General features: G+C 43.6%; 1 protein-coding gene across 5 annotated transcripts in view; it reads right to left on the reverse strand.

Moving 5' to 3' along the window:
• SH3KBP1 (SH3 domain containing kinase binding protein 1) overlaps nt 1-22,659 on the reverse strand; it is a 370,029-nt gene that overhangs the window by 15,998 nt on the left and 331,372 nt on the right. For all 5 annotated transcript variants that reach the window (XM_010389057.2, XM_010389053.2, XM_010389055.2 and 2 more), the window contains one exon: nt 47-156. In XM_010389057.2, the coding sequence (XP_010387359.1) occupies nt 47-156 (110 nt within the window). The remainder of the gene's footprint in view (nt 1-46; nt 157-22,659) is intronic.

Genomic DNA, 22,659 nt, shown 5'->3' on the forward strand with positions numbered 1-22,659 from the left:
CAGCTGTAGAGAAGTAAGGGGACATACAGTATGAGGAGACACTTACAGATGTGAGGGACTGGGACGGAGGCCGCCTCCCCGTAGCTTTTGGTCTGCTTGTGGTCGGATGACTGAGTTTCTCAGTAGATGATACCACGGAGTCAAAACCTTCTAAGTCTAAAACAAAAGTAAAACAGAGTTTTAAGAGCCAAAATAGGAGCAAAGGCTCTTATGATATATCATAAGCACCTCTTTTTCTCAATAATAATCATTTCTGTCTGGATTACACTTCATCTTTTACAAAGGCTGTTTACATCCTTTGGTCATTCAATAAACAGGATTCAAACTGAATGGAATAATCATTTCCTTCTTAGTTTAACAAGCTATTGCATGGAAGAGAGAAAAACAGGATTTTTCTTTTTCTCTTCTATAGCTATATCCATAAATCTTTAAAAAGCTACAGAAAGAGGATTAGAGGAAGAATCCTCTTTTTTCCACAAATCCAAGTCCATTTTAGTAGACAGCACACTCTGGCAGTCTCAACACAAAAGGCAGTTATTACAAGGTACAACAGCCACAGGCGAGTGGATGCCAGTCATTGATTCCAAAAGACAAGAAGAGATGGCAGTCCTGCTCCTCTGCACTTGTGACTGGTCTAGAGGCAGCTATGTAGTCCAATTTGAGTTACTGAGCAATACAGGGCAGTATACTGAGAGCCTGTGGGAAACAGATTTTTCTCTCTGTCCAGAGAGAGGCAAGTGAGAAGGCCTTTTGTGTTGCTGTTCCTCTTCTTTCCTGCCTGGGATGCTACTGTGTAAGGATGGGATGTCTGGAGCTGTGGCAGCCATCTTGTGACCATGTGGCTATCTAGTCACAGGACGGCGAGGCAGAAAAATGGAAAATGTTAACTGACAACCCCGATGGGTTGCAACCCTGGGATGATCTAGTGCCCAGACTTCTTGCCACGTGAAATTAACAAACCCCTGTTATTTCAGCCAGTTTTAATCAGATATTCTTTATTTGCAGCTAAAAACATCCTAACTGCCATAACTGCAGCTATACTGGTCCAGGACAGAGAAGTTAAAAAAGATGATGTGCATTTCCCCTCACTTTATTTTTGGGAGAATTCTTTTGCTGATGGTTATAATAAGTGGTCTGGCTGTGTGACAGCTTTATTCTATTAATGAACAGGCAGGTGTTCTCTGCAAACTATTTTCTTTAGTACAATATGCAAAATCAAGCACAAGTCACTGGTCAGGAGAAGCCATTAAATTACACCTGAGATTATATTAAGTGACATTATCCTAGCACCTGATGAATGAATAATTACTCAATTAACTCCTCTTATCAGGGCAAGGCAGGTATAACGAAAGGTTAACCATCTGCAGAGATGGCACAAAGAAAAACATCAGTGGTGCTCTGAAGCCAAGAGGGAGCCCATCAGCACCCAGTACCTGAGTGAGGCTCATAAAGGCACCCACCTCTCTAGCTGGCTCAGCAGGGTGCCAGGGGAGGGCAAAGACCCCCCCCTGCTAGAATGTGCTTCTCCAGTGCTGTCTCACTGGGCTGACCCCTCTAAGGGGCCTTCCTTTAAGAGAACCTTATTATTATTTTTTCTTTCTTTCTTTTCTTTCCCTCCCTCCCTTTTTTTTTTTTTTTTTTTTTTGAGACAGGGTCTTGCTCTGTCTCCCAGGCTGGAGTGCAGTGGCACAATCTCAGCTCACTGCAGCCTCAACCTCCTGGACTCAGGTGACTCTTCCATCTCAGCCTCCCTACAGGCACGCAACACCACACCTGGCTAATTTTTGTAGTTTTTGTAGAAACGGGGTTTCGACATGTTGCCCAGGCTGGAGAAACTTATTTTCTTAAAAGGTTCTCCTCCAGACTCTACCCTGGGACTCTCCTCTAGTAAGTCCATGTTGTCTAAAATGGAAAACTCCCCATTACACACTTGGATGGATGCAAAAAGCCACCATCTGACATGAACCTCCCCAATTCATCTTTTCAAATCACTTTTCCCCGATGACAAATGTAATACATGATCAGTGTATAATTTTTAAAAAACAAAACATGAAATTGTAACAACAAAAAAAGTCAACTATAATCTTACCACATCGAGACAAGCACTGTTAGTATTTTCATATATTTTCCTCCAGGCTTTTTTTCCTATAAATAGATAGTATAGCTCATACTATATGTAATATTGCATTCTGCTTATTTCACTTAACCTGATACGCCTTGTCTCTAAAAATTCTTTGTAAATATTTTAATTGTTGTTGCACGGCAATTAATCAATCCCATTTATTGGATAGCTAGTTTCCAAATCATTTCCCCTCCTAAGTTTTACTGTTATGGAAGAACACCGCACAAATATCCTTGCACTCTACATACAGTGAGTTTAGCAGCTTATCCATGCAGATCTCCAACTGTTCTGGAAGAAGGAAATAAGGCCCAGGACAGTGAAATTTGTTGGGGGTCGGGGGGCTGGTTGGGGAGGACAGAGGCATAACGAGGGGCAGAGGAAGGCTCGGGGAGAGGAGAGAGGACAAAAACCCAAGGAGCAGATGCTGACTGACAGCCAGGGAAGGAGATGGAAGAGAGGGTCGTTAAAGGTTCCAGCAAACAGGCAGCTGCCAAGGGCCTTGGCTGGGACAAACCTATATCATGGCTCTGTCCAGGAAACTAAAACAAGCTCAGGAGCAAAAGCTGAGCAGGATGAAGTGATTAAAGAACAACAAAAGGCTAATTAACTCTGCTTCTCCACCTCAGCTGCATGGAGGAATCACCTGCACAATTTAAAAAAACAAAACACCACTGCATCCTAGGGATTGACTCACCCCATCTGGGGTGCATCCTGGGCACAAGCAGGTGTCAGTCTCCCCAGGGGATGTGAACATGCAGCAAAAGCTGAGAAGCACTGCCCTAGAGGAGGCCGGGGGCTGACGGGAGGGAAGGGAGTGAGGATTTGGCCAAGCAGAGGAGTGGAGAGGCCACCACGTGACTGACAGGGCCCAGTGAATAGAGAGCCTGCCTGGGCTCTCTAACAGTGGTCCTCCCATGCTGGGCTGAGGAGCGCTGGCCTGATTTGGAGGGCCACAGAGGTGCTGGAGCACTTGACGAAAATGGTGGCCAAAGGCTCGAATGATTGGTGGCAGGTCAGACACACTGCAGCTGGAGCCAGGAAGAGGCCCAAGATGTGACCCAGCATAACAGTGGGGTGGGAGAGGAATGCAGGGAGCCAGGGGAGGGGATGGGACAGCTTTGGGCCCCTCTTAGGATGGACTTGGTAAGTCCACTTGTGTGCAGGGGTGGACAAGTTCACACCAGGAAACCTCTGCCAGGACTCCAGGGAGGAGTCCATCTTTGCCAACCCCCGACCTTCCTGGGCTCACTGAATTAAGTCCATCTGGCAATTGAGGATTTCAGAATGTGTGAGGTGGCAGTCAGTAATGAATTATACTTTTAAAACAACCCAGAAGTGTGATGTCTGTCTCCCGCACTTAGGCTGTAAGCCCCAGGAGGGCAGGAACTCATCCTTGCGTTCTCAAAGTCTAGAATGTCCCTAGGGAAAATATGCTGGTTCCTCTGTCAATAAAGGAAAAAGCAAATGAATGAACAAACTATCTCAAGAAAAAAACCAGGAATGTAGCTTATAGAAATGGCTCCTAGCAGGACGTGAGCAGCTTCAAGGCTGAAGAAGCATTCTTTGCTATGGATGCAGAGAGGGCGGATTGGCCCATTCTGTTTTACTGGTTGAGGTTTGCACTAAGAAGACCTATGCACAGTGAAGCCTGGCCACACTTAGCAAGTGTCTCCAGGACAGATGGCAGAGGAGACTGCTCTATTTCTGTCACTCATGAGTAAGAGGAAGGTCCGAGTCCCTCAGGGGAAGCCACTCTTAATCTCTTAATGCATTTTTTTTTTTGAGACAGAGTCTTGCTCTGTCCCTCAGTCTGCAGTGCAGTGGTACAATTGCAGCTCACTGCAACCTCTGCCTCCCGGGTTCAAGCAATTTTCCTGCCTCAGCCTCCCGAGTAGCTGGGATTACAGGTGTGTGCCACCATGCCTGGCTAATTTTTGTATTTTTAGTAGAGATGGGGTTTCACCATGTTGGCCAGGCTGGTGTCGAACTCCTGACCTCAGGTGATCCACCCACCTTGGCCTCCCAAAGTGCTGGGATTACAGGCATGAGCCACCACACCCAGCTTAATGCACATTTCTGCTAAGTTTAACTTTCTATAGTTTTAGTTTGGAAAGAGCACTTTTTGGAAACAGCTACCAAACCAAACTGCCATACAGAAAAACAATGTACCAAATATGAGATTGCTTGCTGAAAAGGGAACCTCAGGTTACCCTGGCATGTTTCATAGATCATGAACTGTGATGCATTTCTGCTTTCTGACAGTAAAGCGCAGAAACTCTCCAATACTGTCACATCACTTTTCAGAGGCACAGAGCACATGCTTCATGACTGTGGCCATGGTAGCTGCGATTAAGGCAGAATTTCCATGACTAACCCATCGTGGTGTGGAGAAAATGTCCCAATTTTCATGGTGGTTTTGAAATGAATCAAGCTGAAACTTGATATGAGCTTTCTCGGCCTGGCTGGGAATTTTTCCTCTTAAGAGAAAAAGCTTTTAATGCCCATAAGTCAGTCCAAAACTATCGAACTGGCAAATGCTGGGGTATTTTTAAGAAGTTAGTTTCCTAAGGACGAGAGGCCCTTTGCTTTTGTGATACTTGGACAACAAACTCTCTGCAGACATACGGGGATAATTCATGTTGGGCACGATGGAGTTGGCTTGGAAAGGGCCTTTGACTCTTCATGGCACATGAAGTTGCTCATTTTCCATGAACTTCAGTCACACCCTATTTGGTTCAATTAGAAAATGTAGCTTCTTTTTCCATGGATAGGAGCAATGGTACCAGTGACCACAGGTGACGTAAAGCACATCCACTGAAAGCACAGAGGAGAAACAGTCAAAAGGCTAAGTCAGGCTAGCTGTCACCAGCAGAGTTCTTTGGGAGCTCCCAAATCATTCTCTGCATTCATTATAGCATGTTGCTGTGCACTTTAAACGGAGCTTTAGGATATAAGTTTGCTTACAGCTCAAACCTGGCAACGTTGCTACCTCCCAATATCTCTGGAAGCCATCCCTTCTCCTCCACACCCTGCCTCAGATTATTAAAGCCACTGAATTTCTTGCCTGGAACCACTGTTAATAGATTTTTCACTTCAAGCCCCTTACCACTCACATGCTGCCACCAGAGAGGTGTACAGTCCTGATCTGAGTATGTCCCTTCAGGGCTTCCTCTCCCGACTAATTTCCTTTGGTGCCACAACTGAGGCCTCTTCCAAGAAGCCAGACTGCACCCTAAGACCTGGGTTGGGTGCATCCCTACTCACCTGTCACCCTAATCTCGGCATTTAGTGCCCTGTACTGACATTTCTTATTGACTTCTCTGCCTCTCCCACCAGCCAGGGAAGAAGCTATGGCTTTTCTCTCTGTGACTTTTCTCTCTGTTTCCCTGGACTTAAGACCACTTATGGCTTGTAGTGAGAGTTCAAAAAATGATTATTAAACACATTAACAAACAACCTTTCTAGGCTTCAGATTTTCCAGCAGAAAAAAAAAATGAGAGAATTATCTGAGCCATTAGCTTCATAAGGTTATTCTTTCATAAATGAGAGACCACGTGAAAACCCTTTCAAATCATGCAGATAGAATTCTGTTTTCATGCACCATTAACGGAGCTGTGGGATTTGGAAACAAGGATCTCAGAGCCAGGCTAGAAATTCCCCCTTCCCTACCTTTTTTGTTTTCCAGGGTCTAAGATGAGAAAACTTGAAACCGACAGGGCCGCAGGTACTTTCTCTGCATTGCAGAAACACCATGAGGGAGTCTGAATGGGAGGAGGAAGTCTCACTCCATGCCTCAGTCATTTGACTAGTGTGGAAAATCTGTGCAGACTATCAAGATGGGCCCAGTATTGGGGGGGGGGGTCAAATGAACACCTGTGTTAGCTGAATCACTAACTGAAATGATTAGCAATGATTAGATTCTTCAGGAAAATAAGCCCTCCAAAATGTGTAAGGATATAGGAGATCAGCTGTTGTGTTTTCATTTATAATCCAGGTGTGAAGTTTGCAGGACACAAGCTGCTGAGAGTAAGTAAGTTTTCGAGGGTTTTTTTTTTTTTTTTTTTTTTTTTTTAAGAGACAGGGTCTCGCTGTCACCCAGGTTGGAGTGCATGCAGTGGTGTGATCATAGCTTATGGTATTATAGCTTCAAACTCCTGGGCTCAAGCAACCCCCCTGCCTCAGCCTCCCAGGTAGTTATAGCTACCATACCCAGCTATTTTTTGTTTTGTCTTATTTTTTGGTAGAGATGGGATCTTGCTATGTTGCCCAGGCTGATCTCATACTCCTGGCCTCAAGCAATCCTCCTGCCTCAGCCTCCCAGGTAGTTATAGCTACCATACCCAGCTATTTTTTGTTTTGTCTTATTTTTTGGTAGAGATGGGATCTTGCTATGTTGCCCAGGCTGATCTCATACTCCTGGCCTCAAGCAATCCTCCTGCCTCAGCCTCCCAAAGCACTAGGATTACAGACATAAGCCACCATGTCTGGCCATAAATAAGTTTTGAGCTACTGTTTTGAACTCCATGTGCCAGCCATGCCACTACTAGATGCTTCACATGCACACACCCTCATTTCATCTGCACAAAACCCCATGCTGTGTGGGCATTACTATAATCCACAAAGAAAGAGACAGAGGGCCAGAGGTTAGAAAACATGCCCAAGGTCACTACCAACAAGTAACAGGGCCCACACAGATTCACATCCAAGGGATTCTCTCCACTACAGAACATTGCTTGTTTTTTTTCTATTTTATTCTAATGCATTTTCAAATGAGCAGGAAAAGGGGCTGGCTTCTTCAAGGCACTCTGTGGCAAGAAATGTAATGTGCTAGGCAAGTTCAGAGAATGTTTGGCAATTTGGTACAAGCAAATTCTACATCAAAACATGTAGCTCAAGAATAAGAGAGGGAGATACAGTGTTTATTTGCTCATTAATTCAATCAAACATTTCTTAAGTATTTACTCTGTGCCAAGCATAGCGATAGTTTTAAGAATGAACGTACTATCATCTTATATCATCACTGTCCAGTAGAACTTGCTGTGATGATTGAAGTCTTCTATAATCTATATACTATTCAAATGGTAGCCACTAGCCCCACGTGGTTACAAAGTACATGGATTATGGGTAAGTATAGCTATTTAATCAAATGTAAATAGTCACACGTGGCTAGTGGCAATGAAGATTGTGTATTATGATCCTGCATCTTGGAATTTCCCTCACTTACGCTCAGCCCATTCATTCAGTGGCTATTTTTCTGAGCATACACTATGAGCTAGGCAAAGGGGGATACAGGGGTGGAAAACAGCCACATTCCCTGCCCACATGGAGCTAAAAACCCACTGAGGGAGACAGGCTTTTGTATGTATAATTACAAATTCTCCTAGTTTCTACAAAAGAACGATAAAAGGTGAAATTAGCAATGATAGCATGGGGACCTAATTTAGATCAGGGAAAGGGGGGACATGTCTTACTGCAGTCTTGCTTCGAGGAGAGGTAGTAGTGATTCACTCGGATTGTTGACAAGCAATGCTAAGTGGGGAAAGGTAGCTCTCCACATTTGCATTCCTTTAAAAATTGCTCACTACAGGCCCAAATTTGCTATGCAAAGTGATCTGATAAATAATGTAATTATCTATTGGAAACAGTAGTTACACTATTATCCACAGGAACGTAAATCGGCACTACCTTTCTGCATGCCATTTGGCAATACCTATTACAAAATGTAAATGTGTACACCTTCAGATATATCAATGTCACTTCTATAAATTAATCCATAGAAATGTTTGTGTAAGTATAAAATGATATATTTATGAAGCCAGTGTACTTGCTAAAATAATTTTGGAAACCCTTGTATATACTCCTCATACATATCAAGTTGAAATCTAAACTTTTATGTAAGTTTTACTCACAAAGGATGTAATTTCTGTTATATTCTAAATATTGAGATTTAAAAATATAACTTACATAGATTTCTTAAATATATCCAATATATATTTGAATACTGCAGCAATTTAACCACCACCATCATCCATTTAAAAATACCATAAGATTTTAACAGTTGGAAATTTTACATCATTCCCTTTCCTCCTTAAATTCATATTTCCAACCCCTACTGTTGAATTTATCCTAATCCATTTTCAAGTCTGTTGTTAACTAGTTTATCATCTTTCTATTGTAAAAACATGTATAGAAATTAAAGTTTAAGATATTTTCTTTCCTGAAATCGTAAGACTCTAAGTGTAAAAATTAGTTTTCTTCTGGATTGAGTCCTCATTACATTATTATTAGTATACAAATGATCAGAACATAAATATACACACATACCACACATTTTGATAAATAATTTTTAAGCATGACAAAACAGAATGTTATTGGGCTTTTCCCCCAAACACTTCGTGTGTGTATGATTATTACTTAATACCAGGAAGAGATGGTTTGGTATCAACTCTCTAGTTTTCATTTTAGAGATGTAAGTGCCAAGAAAATTTGTTCACTTAAATAGAAGTAGATGGAATGGAGGCTGGGTGTGGTGGCTCACACCTGTAATCCCAGCACATTGGGAGGTCAAGGCTGGTGGATCACTTGAGGTCAGGAGCTCAAGATCAGCCTGGCCAACATGGTGAAACCCCATCTCTACTAAAAATACAAAAAAAATTTAGCTGGGTGTGGTGGCCCATGCCTGTAATCCTAGCTACTCTGGAGGCTGAGACAGGAGAATCACTTGAACCCAGGAGGCGGAGGTTGCAGTGAGCTGAGATCGCGTCACTAGACTCCAGTCTGGGCGACTCCAGTCCAGTAGATGAAATGGAAACTTTTTTTTTTTTTCTTTTTGAGACAGAGTCTCACTCTGTTGCCCAGGCTGGAGTGCAGTGGCACGATCTCGGCTCACTGCAACCTCCGCCTCCTGGGTTCAAGCGATTCTCCTGCCTCAGCCTCCGGAGTAGCTGGGACTACAGGTACCTGCCACCACACTGGGCCAATTTTTATATTTTTAGTAGAGATAGGGTTTCACCATATTGGCCAGGCTAGTCTCAAACTCCTGACCTTGTGATCCACCCTCCTCGGCCTCCCAAAATGCTGGGATTACAGGTGTGAGCCACCATGCCCGGACAGAATGGAAATAATTTTGTTATCAATGTCACTCAATTCTCTGAACTCCTTGCAAATTATATATCAAAAACCAGACTGTCATCTAGCATCACCAGGAATTATTGTTTTTAATGGTCTACCACCAAACAACTTAGTGGGTACCTCCTTCGATGTCATTGGAAGCAAAGAATTACTAACCAACTGATTTGAAAACAGAACTTACAACCTGGAACTTGTATCAGGGTTTTCTCTAGGATCTCAAACTTATTTAGGATGGCAAGCATCCTACTCTTTTATATTTCCCTGTAATAACTTGGGTTAAAAAAATCAAAATAATTCTTTTAAAAGATGAATGAGTACTTTTTAAAACTTTACGAAAAGGTATGCTCATAAGCCAGGTGCAGTAGCATGCCTATAGTCGCAGCTACTCAGGAGGCTAAGGTGGGAGAATCACTTGAGCCCAGGAGTTCAAGTTTAGCCTAGGCAACATAGCAAGACCCCATCACTAAAAATAAAAAAATAATAAAGTTATGCTCATAACCCCTTAACAATTTCTTAAATCTCCATACAGCCAGCAAATCACTTAAAAGCAAAAAATCATTAAGCCAAAAAAAAAACCCTAGATTAAACCTTAGAAAGGGCCAAATTATCAATTCTAGATTAAAAGGACTGACAGAACTAAAGAAACTGAAGTAAAGAGACAAAGGAAAGAATAAGCTACTTAATTTCAAAGAGGATTCAGAGGCTACCAAGACAGCAGTTTTCTCAATGTCTAGAAAACTCAGCTAAAAGAAATGGACAGGGTTAGAGAAACATAGACTGTAAGGCTGCACTGGGTTCTTTCTTTTTAATATTTTTTGTAGAGACAGAGTATTTCCCTACATTGCCCAGGCTCGTCTCGACCTGCTGTCCTCAAGTGATCCCTCCTGCCTCCCAAAGTGCTGGGATTACAGGAATGAGACCCCATGCCCTGCCTGAACTGGATTCTTTGTGATCATTTCATCCAAGCCCCTGGATTAATGATGAAAAACCAAGATCCAAGGAGGTACAATGGTGTGCTCGATGGTCAGCTTCAGTGGGATGAGCAGCCAGAGCAGAGTGCACATTTCTTTTTGGAGAACAAGATGTACGGGTCATTTCATCTTCTTTAACAGCACTTCACTTAGATATAAGAGAAGCAGGGCCAGGTGCAATGACTCATGCCTGTGATCCCAGCACTTTGGGAAGCCAAGGTGGGAGGATCGCTTGAGTCCAGGAGTTTGAGACCAGCCTGCGCAACATAGTGAGATGCGTTTTTACAAAAAATAAAAAATTAGCTGGGCATGATGGTGCACACCTATGGTCCCTGCTACTCGGGAGGCTGAGGTAGGAGGATTGCTTGAGCCTGGGAGGTTGAGCCTGCAGTGATCTGTGACTGCGCCACTGCACTCCAGCCTGGGCAACAGAGCAAGACCCTGTCTCAAAAAAAAAAAAAAAAAAAAGAAAGAGGAGCAGTCTGATAGTCATAATATAGAATTTTAATGCATATGTGAAACAATAATATTCTAATGTCCAGAATTACATGGAAGCCAAAATTATACTTACTACAAAATTTGAGGAGGAAAAACCTTCTGTCTCAAAGCCTAGTATGCTTTTTACTACCCCGGGAGAGACAAGAGTCCCCCAAAACTGCTAGAAGGGGCTGGCAGGCTCTCATTCACCAGCCTGGGTAACTTGATGAGCTCATTTGTAAACATCAGGAGAAGGGAGAAGACTGAGGTAAAAAGGATTTAAAGTGCTCTTAAAAATCTGACACTCCATGACTTTTTCTTAGGAAAAAAATTACAAGTAATCCTATCTCTATTAAAAAAAAAAAAAGTTAATCTGCTAATTGTACATTTCCGGACACTAGTTTTTACCTGAACTACTGCTTCAACGCCTGACTCTCTCTAGGGCCTTTTCCTTGCCCCTAACATTTCTCTTTCCCGCCACCTTCTATCTCTGCAGATGTGAGCTGGACCTGTGGTTTTCAAAAGTTGCCAAGAACTGGCATGTGTCTGTGCCAAGGTTATCACCAGTCATAATGCACTTAGAAAAAGGTCAACATTGTGAGTTTCCCATTAAGCTAAATTTGTTCAATTTTACACTTGGAGATTATACCCTTTCCAATAGGAGATGGCATTTGTTTATTTTGAATGTGCCTCATTAATAAAAGAAAAATCAAACAGTCTCCCAAATTAGAAGCCTCCACCTCCTTTTTTTTTTTTTTTTTTTTTTTGGGTAAATGAGTCTGTGAAATTCCAAACAGTATGAACCTCAGGAAGACATGATTAAGGCCTGGGGAGATGAAGAGAGTGTCACTACAGGTTACGCAAAGGTAAGCTTGGTTCTAAATCAGGGCATCCTGCTGACCTCCAACTCCAACCTTCGCTTGCCACCACCATATCCAATGACCTTTTAATGGGGCCCATCAATGTCACTCTCTAACTGCTAATCACTTTTCTCTTGCAATGAATCAAACTTCATAGGCTCCTAACATCGGCCAAGGTTTCCAGAACATGCTTTAATGAAACTCCATGGCTAAATAAGGATTTTGATAATTTACTTAATAAAGTGATACAAAAACAAAATACTTAATAAAATGTCGTGTGTCCATAATGCTTTTAATGTGACAAAGGGATGCCTGAGCACGACTTTTTGGTAGGTTGTACATTCCTCTGGATATTTGCAAGTAAAATGGAAGCCATAACCGGGCTCTGCCAATCCATGAGCCCACAGCCAGGGGACGGGGGGAGGGTGGCACCTCAAGCCAAATAAATGCCATGTGAGATCTGAGAGCTGAACATCACCTGTTCCCATGAGAGACCTCTGTGGTGTATACTGTGGATGCAACAGAGGTCACTATATAAGTCTCTTTGTTCTATGAGACTACTTTGAATCTACTGGGTGTACCTCCAGATTTGCATTCTTAAATCTGTAGGTACGGCCAGTACATCCAGAATACGGCATTAGAATACAATCTCAGCATGCAGCAAAGGTAGAGGCACTCAAGCCATCAGACCGAATGATGAACGAGAGCCCTGGCTACAGAGATGCAGGCGAGCACAATACCAGGGGAGGGAGGACATGCTGACTCTGCACATAGGTAAGTATTTGGGGCTGCCTGCGAGTCCACACAGCTGTGACCCTCTCCAAGCCAAGAGCCATCTGAATTGATGCTCCCTAAATGTCCCTCCACCTCTCTCACATCAACTATTTTGCAGGCTGGTGGGTATAGAGCATTTGGGTAGGATAGCACTAATTTGCTCTCTGTATTCTGGAATAATTCATACCACCAAATGCACTGCTCCAGTGAGGTTCTGCAACATTTGCCATCATGTCCCCACTTTGACGTAACCTCCCCCTGTTTCTATAGCATTTGTGAGGCTTGTCCTACAGGCACTTTCAATGTTTACTGAGTTTGCGCTTATAGGATGTTATGGGGTAAAAGATGTTCATGAAACACCTCATAACTAGGCACAAACCCAGCCACCGCGATGGACCACCAAAGGCCAGCAGGACCACCCCTGTGCAGGGCGCACAGGCAGAGGTGAGCACCTCAGTTCTGGTGAGGACCAACGTCTTTCACTGAGAAAGTCTAAGTGGAGATGCTCAGTTTATACCCAGGATCAGGCCCTTCAAAGGACCCTGAAGGCCCATCTCTTGTAGGACTGGAGGATGCCTTTCGAAATGAGTGCTGGTTGCCAGCTTGACCTTGTTTCCTCAGCAGCACACCTCCACTGTGAGCCTGAGAGGCTGGGAACCAGGGGAGGGCTCAAGGGCGATGCAGGGAGAGGGCCAGCCACAGAAGCTGTTCTGAATTAACTACGCTTCTAAGTTTGAGGAAGCAACCAAAAATGCTCAGAGGACTGCCTGGGTTAAAAACCCATCAATCAGAAGCGCAACCCGTTTTACTTCCTTTGTATAAAGCATTTGACCCTCAGCACAATCTCTTTTGCTTTTTGTCATCACATTTGAGAAATGTATCGTGCTTTTCAGCTACTCCTGATAAAAATTTAAGTTTGATCACGATTTGTGTCCCTAGATAGGGACCGGAGCTGCACATGTCCACACATGGGCACCCCAGCCCGTCATATGCAGACTTGACTGTAGACCAATAGCAACTGTATCTCCTGTTCTTCAGCAGGGGTAACATCAACAATGTCCTTGGTCCCAAAGGCCATGTCTGAAGGTTGCCGGTAAGGAGACAGTGTCTGTAGGAGCCAGCCATGGCTCTTCAGTGAAAGCTCTCATGTCTGAGCAACTACTCCCGAGACAGCTGGAAGGTGTGGCTGTTGTTCACACACGCGTTCAGCCAGTAGTCAATCTGGAACACTCCAAATGTCATTCATGTTTTTTCTTTTTTTTTTTTCTTTAATGGCAGGCAGGACACAGTTTATCTTGTCTTATTGAACCTGAGAAATTGCTCAATGATCTGACATGCTGCAAGGACCAATAACTGGCTCTCTGGCTCCAAAAGGAGAAGTTTAAGATATGTATTTTAAAAAGAGGACAGAAAAACCAATAGCCCCAAGTCAGGAGATCTGAATTTTTCCTCAAAATTTGTATGAGAAACGCTTAGAAGTGATTTCTTATCATAAAAGGTAGAAATTGCAAAATAAGGTAAGAATGTAATCACTTGTTTATAGAGATTTGGTGTCACATTCACAAAAATTTTGTGTTAATGGTCACTATTACAATTGCTCTCTCTTGCTCTCCTGTATAACTTTACCATACAGAGTACAGATTTAGAACTGAGTATTGATCAAATTTGCTATTGTCCTTTTATGTAATACCTGGTTAAACACTGGGTAGTTGATCTTTGGCAAATATCTAATCCCAAATCCAACACTCTTTCTATTTGAAATCAGACTCAAATGGTATCATTTCACTTGCTGCAAACCTTAAGATCTCTCTCTCTCTCTCTCCCTACCTCTCTCCCTCCCTCTTCCTCTCTCTCTCTCTCTCTCTCACAAAGGTCACAGCCATGTCCTTGGTTGATGCTTAAGTACTTCAAATATAACTACTTTTTTGTATATGAAACATTTTCAAACTAGGTTTTATAGAGATTCTCAGGAAATGAGACAGGCCACTCCAGGGAACACAAGTTGCACTTGCGGGGGAGGCCTGTCCTCTTCCCGTTCCTAACACAGACTGGGCTCTCTGGGCCTCGGTGCTATTGACATTTGGGGCTGCATCATTCTTTGTTGTCTGTGGGGGCTATCCTACATACTGGAGGATGGTTAGCAGCATCCTTGGCCTCTACCTACTAGATGCCAGCAGCATCTCCACCCCCACCCCTATGATGTGACAGTCAAAAATGTCTCCAGACATTGCCAAATGTCCCCTTGGGAAGAGCAGTTGAGAAATGCTGATGTGGACCTAGAAAGTTTGGGCTCATGGGTCAGGGAGACCTGGCTTCAACTCCAATTTTTTTTTTTTTTTTTTTTTTTTTTTGAGATGAAGTCTCGCTCTTGCCCCCCAGGCTAGAGTGCAATGGCGCGATCTCAGCTCACTGCAACCTCCGCCTCCCGGGTTCAAGAGATTCTCCTGCCTCAGCCTCCCGAGTAGCTGGGATTACAGGCACACACCACCATACCCAGCTAATTTTTGTATTTTTAGTAGAGATGGGGTTTCACCATGTTGGCCAGGCTGGTCTCGAACTCCTAACCTCAGGTGATCCACTTGCCTCGGCCTCCCGAAGTGCTGGGATTACAGGTATAAGCCACTGTGCCCGGCCTTCAATTCCAATTTCTTACTAGCCAGATAATCTTGCTCAGTTTCCCCAGTTTGCTTTCTTCCCTGTTCCTTCACTGCAAAACCATGAGTCATGACACATCCCTCATAGGGCTATGGACTGTGAGAAAAAAAATAGACAAAACATTTAGTGGGCACCCAGTGAATATTAGTTCTTTCTTTCCTTACTCTTGTTTGCTCTCACTGCTCTTATTTCAACACTAGAACCTCAGAATGATGGAAGAGGGGAGATGAAGGGGGAGGGTTTGTTCTCCACTATATTAGTGGAATTATTCTAACACGAGGATATTCCACACACAGCTCCAGTACTCACACTGTACCTCAAAGAGGATTAAAAGTTATAAAGACATGTTCTACCCCAAACATGCTTATAAAACGCTCCTAAGCCTTTCAAACACTTTGGGATTATTGTTTCACCAGGGTTGTAATCAGTTACAGATCAATGTCCAGGTGGACCTTGATTTTTAAAAATGGTATAAAACAATACACACATTTAACACCCTAAGGGGACATTTTACATTACAAAATGATTACTAGGTTTTGGAGACCCCCCCCTTTTTTTTTTTTTTTTAGATGGAGTTTTGCTCTTGTTCCCCAGGCTAGAGTACAGTGGCGTGTGATCTCGGCTCACTGCAACATTTGTCTCCCGGGTTCAAGCGATTCTCCTGCCTCATCCTCCTGAGTAGCTGGGATTACAGGCACCTGCCACCATGGCAGGCTTGCTTATTTATTTATTTATTTATTTATTTACTTACTTACTTACTTTGTACTTTTAGTAGAGACGGGGTTTTGCCATGTTGGCCAGGCTGGTCTCGAACTCCTGACCTCAGGTGATCCACCCCCCCCCCCCCACCCACCCACTTTGGCCTCCCAAAGTGCTGGGATTATAGGCATGAGCCACTGCGCCCAGCCTGGAGAGCTTTCTTAACACATCTAAAATGTAATTATATATATAAAGAATTAGTTTACAGATGATGCAGAAACATCAGTATAGTAGTTGTTACTCTAAATAATCACGACTATTTTATAAAGTGGGGCAAAGGAGGCCCGGTGCGGTGGCTCATGACTGTAATTCCAGCACTTTGGGAGGCTGAGGCGGGTGGATCACTTGAGCTCAGGAGTTTGAGACCAGCCTGGCCAACATGGTGAAACCCCGTCTCTACCAAAAATACAAAAATTAGCCGGGCGTGGTGGCACGCACCTGTAGTCCCAGCTACTCAGGAAGCTGAGGTGGGAGAATCGCTTGAATGCAGGAGACAGAAGTTGCAGTGAGCCAAGATCACACCACTGCATTCCAGCCTGGGCGACAGAGTGAGTACTTTCACGTTTCCTGGTTCAAAGGAACCATAGGCCCCAGGCATCTGTGAGAGATCCGAGCATGAGATGAAGTTAGCCTTGATACCTTCCAAACCACTTCCATATCCCAAGTCTGTTGACTTTAAAGCAAGCAACACTTGGCCCCCAAAACTGACTACAGTGTCAAGTGTGTTTTGTGGGTCAAGTTGAAAAGACAGAGAGGAAATCTTCACAGTCCTCAAGTAAAGACGGGGAGGGGTCTACATAAAGAGATGGAAGTGTGAATAGTTTGAGATTTGGATCAGATAGAAAAAAACAACAGTTCCAACAAAGATGCTAGGCAACTGAGGAGGAGGAATGACAAAGGCATTCTCTAAGTCAATTAGTTGAAAACAGGTGGCTTACTTCACAGTAGGTTTCCTATCTGAAGGCCTGTTGCTATGTGCTTTAGTGGGAAAGGAACTGAAAATCCCGATAGCATTGAAGTGTAACAATAAATCCTGCCATGCAGCGGGAACTACAATATACATAACAAAAGGAAACATTATAGCACTTGACTTCAGGGCCTGTAATCTCCCATTCAATCAGAACAGAGATTCTTCCATCGGCAAGAGAAAACTGGACAATTTTCATCTCTATTCATGCACAGGCCTGTGTTGTAGTTTGTCCATGTCTTCTATTATGTTACTTGAAATATGGCTGCATAGTTTGATATAAACAATATCTCAAACTGACATCAACAAGTTAGTTTTGGACCAATTGATTTCATTCTAATTGATCACTGGCTGACAGACGCTGGGAGATGTCCACACAAGATTTGAAAAAGCCATGTTCTCTAATTTAATATTATAATAATTTTAAATTATAGCTTTATTAAGCGGAAACCCAGATTTATTTATAGCTAACACTGATAGTTTCCAATGGTTTTCAGGGTTGTATTATGCTGTTCACTGTAGCCCACATTTAGACAGCTTCAATTGTCTGAATCACTAATAAAACATTCTGGTACAAATAATTTCCTCCTTGATCCAATGCAATGAACAAATGCTACAGAAGCAGCCCCGAGGAGAGCCACCCGCTTCTGCAATGTCTTTTTCTCCTTGACCCACCCAACTACAAAGAACATTCCTGCCTCTGGGCCTAAAGACATTCTGTTTACAATTCTCTCCTCCTTTGGCCTCTGTGATGTTGCAAGATCCTGATGTTCCCTTAAATGTGGACTTGGTGGGGGTTTGGTCTTCAGCCCTAGGTTCTTTGCCTTTTCTCATAGCCAGGACTTTATCTTCCTGACCCAACCATCACTTCCAAGCAAACAACATTAATCGTAAGCATTTCTATCTTTTTTTACAGGCCACCAACTGATTTGACATAATTCTGGAAGACAAGGTGAGGAAGTTGATAGACATGTTTTTTTTTTTTTTTTTTTTTTTTTTTTTTTTGAGACGGAGTCTCGCTCTGTTGCCCAGGCTGGAGTGCAGTGGCCGGATCTCAGCTCACTGCAAGTTCCGCCTCCTGGGTTTACGCCATTCTCCTGCCTCAGCCTCCCGAGTAGCTGGGACTATAGGCGCCCGCCACCTCGCCCGGCTAGTTTTTTGTATTTTTTTAGTAGAGACGGGGTTTCACCGTATTAGCCAGGATGGTCTCAATCTCCTGACCTTGTGATCCGCCCGTCTCGGCCTCCCAAAGTGCTGGGATTACAGGCTTGAGCCATCGCGCCCGGCCTTTTTTTTTTCTTTTTTTTTTTTGAGACAGGGTCTGACTGTCACCCAGGTTGGAGTGCAGTGGCATGATCATTGCTCACTGCAGCACTGACCTCCTGGGCTCAGGTGATCCTCCCACCTCAGCCTCCTGGGTAGCTGGGACCACAGGTATGTGCCATCACATCTGGCCAATTTTTTTTTTTTTTTTTTGTAGAGATGGAGTCTTATTATATTGCCCAGGTTGGTCTCAAACTCCTAAACTCAAACAATCCTCCTGCCCCAGCCTCCCAAAGTGCTGGGATTACAGGTGTGAGTCACTGCTGCATGTTTTTATTTATTTATTTATTTATTTATTTTGAAATGGGATCTCACTCTGTCACCCAGGTTGGACTGCAGTGGCATGATCTCAGGTCACTGTAACCTCCACTTCCTGGGCTCAAGCGATTCTCCCACCTCAGCCTCCCAAGTAGCTAAGAACACAGGCATATGCTACCACATCTGGTTATTTAAAAAAAAAAATTTCGTAGAGATAGGGTCTCACTATATTGCCTAGACTGGTCTCACATTCCTCAGCTCAAACAATCCTCCTGCCTCAGCCTCCCAAAGTGCTGAGATTACAGGTATGAGCCACCTGTCCAGTAGAGATGTTAGTATTCTTTATAGATACAGAAGCTGAAGCTCAGAGAGTCTGTGGAAATTGGAGAAGGCCACTCAGCTAGGAAGCAGTCGATTCAGCACTCAAACCCAGGTCTGCAGAGGCCACTCCTGCCCTCTTCTCTCCAGCCACTGGGAAGCTCCTAACCCCTACCTGCAATTCCTGCCAACCTCTCGAGCCTCAGCCCTTTACTCCCTGCCTCCACTTGGCACTGACACAGGCATGTCTGGCCCACTCTCAGAGTCAACATACTTAATTAAACTAATCACGTTTTCCTCCAAACCAGCTCCTCCTCCTGACATGCTCATTTCTACCCATGTTGCTGGATTCTCCAGTCACCCGACCCTAAAACCTCAAGACTAACAAGTCATTCTCTCCTCCTCCCCATTCCCAAACCCAACCTACTGCCTGACAATATTGCCTGGCAGTAATTCTCCTGTATTGCTGCTTCCACATCTATCTCTTCTTTCCTGATCCTTTCATAAGCAGCTTCATTCTGGCGCTCTCTGCCTCTCACCCCAAGTATCAAATAACCTGACTCCTTGACACCCATCTTTCCTTCACCTGATTCGTCTCACAAAGCTCCAGCAGTTACTATCTGAATTTTTAGACCTGATCCTGTCACTTTGGTGTACCATCAATGATCACCACTGCTTACAGAATAAATTACAAATCCATCTCCTTCAAACTCAATACAGTCCGTACTTACAATTCCAGGGTGATATAGTTTGGATCTGTGTCTCTACCCAAATCTCATGTTCAGTTGTAATCTCCAATGGAGGTGGGGCCTGGTGGGAGGTGACTGGACCATGGGGGTGGATTTCTCATGAACGGTTTCGTACCATCCCCTTAGTACTGTACTCATGATGGTGAGTGAGTTCTTGAGAGATCTGGGTGTAAGTGTCTGCTCCTCCTTTGCCTTCTGCCATGACTGGAAGCTTTCTGAGGCCTCAGAAGCAGATGCTGCCATGCTTCCTGAACAGCCTGCAGAATCCTCTTTTCTTATAAATTACCCAGTCTCAGATATATCTTTATAGCAATACAAGAATGGACTAATACACAGGATAGCCCTCCCTCCTTCCCAGCACAAACCCTCTAACACAGCCAGGCTGGTCAACACTCCCCACATGATTTTCCTGACCACCTCCAGTACCCCCACATAAGCAAATCCAACTTCAAGATACAGACAAATCTGTCCCCCTTTATAAAGCCTGTTCCAACAACCTGGGCCCCAGGGAACACTCTCTCCTCCGACCAGCATTACTTTCTACCACTCAGTCATTATACAGACCTACAGTGCTATTTAACTTTTCATTTGCCATCTTAGGGGCCCAAAAGGATCCGAAGCCCCTGGAAGGCAGAGCCCATGTGTGAAGGCCTCAGTCTCCAGCCAGCCTTGCATTTGAGTAGTAGGTACTCAAGTATTTATTAATCATGTGACTGTCAATCATTATTTCTTACAATGCAAATAAAATATACATTAAATTGTTAACTTGAGGCTGGGCGTGGTGGCTCACACCTGTAATCCCAGCACTTTGGGAGGCCGAGGTGGGAGGATCACTTGAACCCAGGAGTTCAAGGCCAACCTGGGTAACACAAGAATACATTGTCTCTACAAAAATAATTTTTTTAATTAGCCAGGTGTGGTAGTGTGCACCTGTAATCCCAGCTACTTGGGAGGCTGAGGTGGGAGGATTGCATGAGCCCAGGAGTTGGAGGCTGCAGTGAGCAATGATCGCACCGTTGCACTCCAGCCTGGGTGACAGAGCAAGACTATCTCAAGACAAAAAAAAAAAATCATTAACTTGAGAAGTTATAGTCTTCTAGGATTAATGTCTTTGTGGTAAAGAGAGAGAGAGAACCAAACCTCAGTGCTCTATTTCTGGGCTCCCAAATATATGCAACTGTGCTTAGTTCCACAGCAAGAAAAGGTTCTATAGACGAACCTCCCTTATCAATACTCCCAATATTTTCACACTAGCTCGTCAGACTGAAAAACATGTGATGCATATTTTCATGATAGCGATCATAGACATCTCCAGACCCAAAGAATGTAAAGGTCAAAGGTGAATGCTCTTAACAAGCAAGACAGATTATCCTGTATATTCTGGAGGAGGGAGAATACCTCCCTTCCTATTGACACGAGGGAGGTGACAAGACAGCCTCCTGAGTTTGCACATGACCTTCACCAACCAGCCACCCTGGCTTAAAACAGGGCCCAAATATGAAACTGTGGTGGTAGAACCGGAACTTAGTCAGGCTCATTCTGACAATCCCCTTTCATTCACAGCCGATTACTGCTCTGCTCTACTCCGCCTGCACTTTAAGCAGATCAAAAGCTACAGCAGGCCAGAGCTTCTGTTATTGCGTCAGCCCAAGCTATCAGGTTATGCTTCCTGACTGGGCTTCTCAAGCGCTGAGGATGTAAACGGCTTGTGGAAACAGGGGAAGTACTTTTGGCATTTACAGTCACAGTCACACATCCGACCCGCAAGCCTCCATGAGATCAGACCAGAGACTGCAGGTCAGCAGTTGCAAAGATGCAACTCTATCAGCAGGTTCAGAGAAAAACAGCACCCAAACAGAGGGACAGCAGCAGGAGAGCAGAATGCTCATGCTGGGAGCTCTAGTGCTCTTATAAGGCCTGCCAACCATTGCACATCTGTTTCTAAAGTGAGTGGCCTAAGCAGATGATGCTGGAAAGCTGTCTTTCATGTCAAATCAATCCCTGATAGTGCTTGCCAGAGGTTAGGGAAGTGGGTGGGTGGGAGAAAGGTGGGTGTGGCTTAAAAAGAGCAACACAAGGGATCTAGTGGTGGTGGAAACATTCTATGTCTTGACTGTGGTGGTAGATACACAAACCTACATGTATGATAAAATTGCAGGCTGGGTGTGGTGGCTCACACCTGTAATCCCGGAACTTTGGGAGGCTAAGGTGGGAGGATTGCTTGAGCCTAGGAGTTCGAGACTAGCCTGGGCAACATAGTGCAACCCCATCTCTACAAAAAATACAAAAATTAGTCAGGCATGGTGGCATGCACCTGTGGTCCCAGCTACTCGGGGCGCTGGGGTGGGAGGATCACTTGAACCTGGGAGGCAGAGGTTGCAGTGAGCCGAGATTGCACCACTGCACTCTAGCCTGGGCCACTGAGAGAGACTCTGTCTCAAAAAAAAAAAAAAAAAAAAAAAATTACATAGAGCGAAATACACACACAAGTACTAGTAAAACTAGGAAAATCTGAGTAAGATTAGTAGGTCATATCAATGTCAATATCCTGGTTGTGACAGCGGACTGTAGTTCTGCAAGCTGTTACCATTGGGGAAAAACTGAGTAAAGGGTACACAGATTTCTATTACTTCTTACAACTGCATGTGAACCTACAATGACCTCAAAATAAAAAGTTCACTAAAAACAAAGTAAATTCTAAAATGTAGCCTTCTATATTATGTAGAATATGAGAGAATGTTAACTTATGACCTTGATAGGTACAAATAGAAGATGTAAAGTTAAAAAAAAAATTATACTATTTAGCCATAAAAAAGAACGAGATCCTATCATTTGCAACAACATGGATGGAACTGAAGATCATTATGTTAAGTGAAATAAACCAAATGCAGAAAGAGAAACATTGCATGTTCTCACTTATTTGTGGGATCTAAAAATCAAAACAATTGAACTCATGGAGGTAGAGAGCAGAAGGATGATTACCAGAGGCTGGGAAGGGTAGTACAGGGCTGGGGTGGGGAGGCGGTGGGGATGGTTAATGGGTAGAAAAAATATAGTTAGAAAGGATGAATAAGACCTACTATTTGATAGCACTATAGCATGCCTATAGTCAATAATTTAATTGTACATTTTAAAATAAAGTGTGTAATTGTATTGTTTGTAACTCAAAGGATAAATGCTTAAGCAGATGGGGAAAATGTGTTGAAATGAAATATTGCACATGGTTGCAAGTTTTTCTTAAAGCGGGTCATTTTCCTCTTCCCAAGAAATGTGATAGCCTGTTGCTAAACAATAT

This window comes from Rhinopithecus roxellana, chromosome 7, assembly GCF_007565055.1.
Source record: "Rhinopithecus roxellana isolate Shanxi Qingling chromosome 7, ASM756505v1, whole genome shotgun sequence".
Lineage (NCBI taxonomy): Eukaryota > Metazoa > Chordata > Mammalia > Primates > Cercopithecidae > Rhinopithecus > Rhinopithecus roxellana.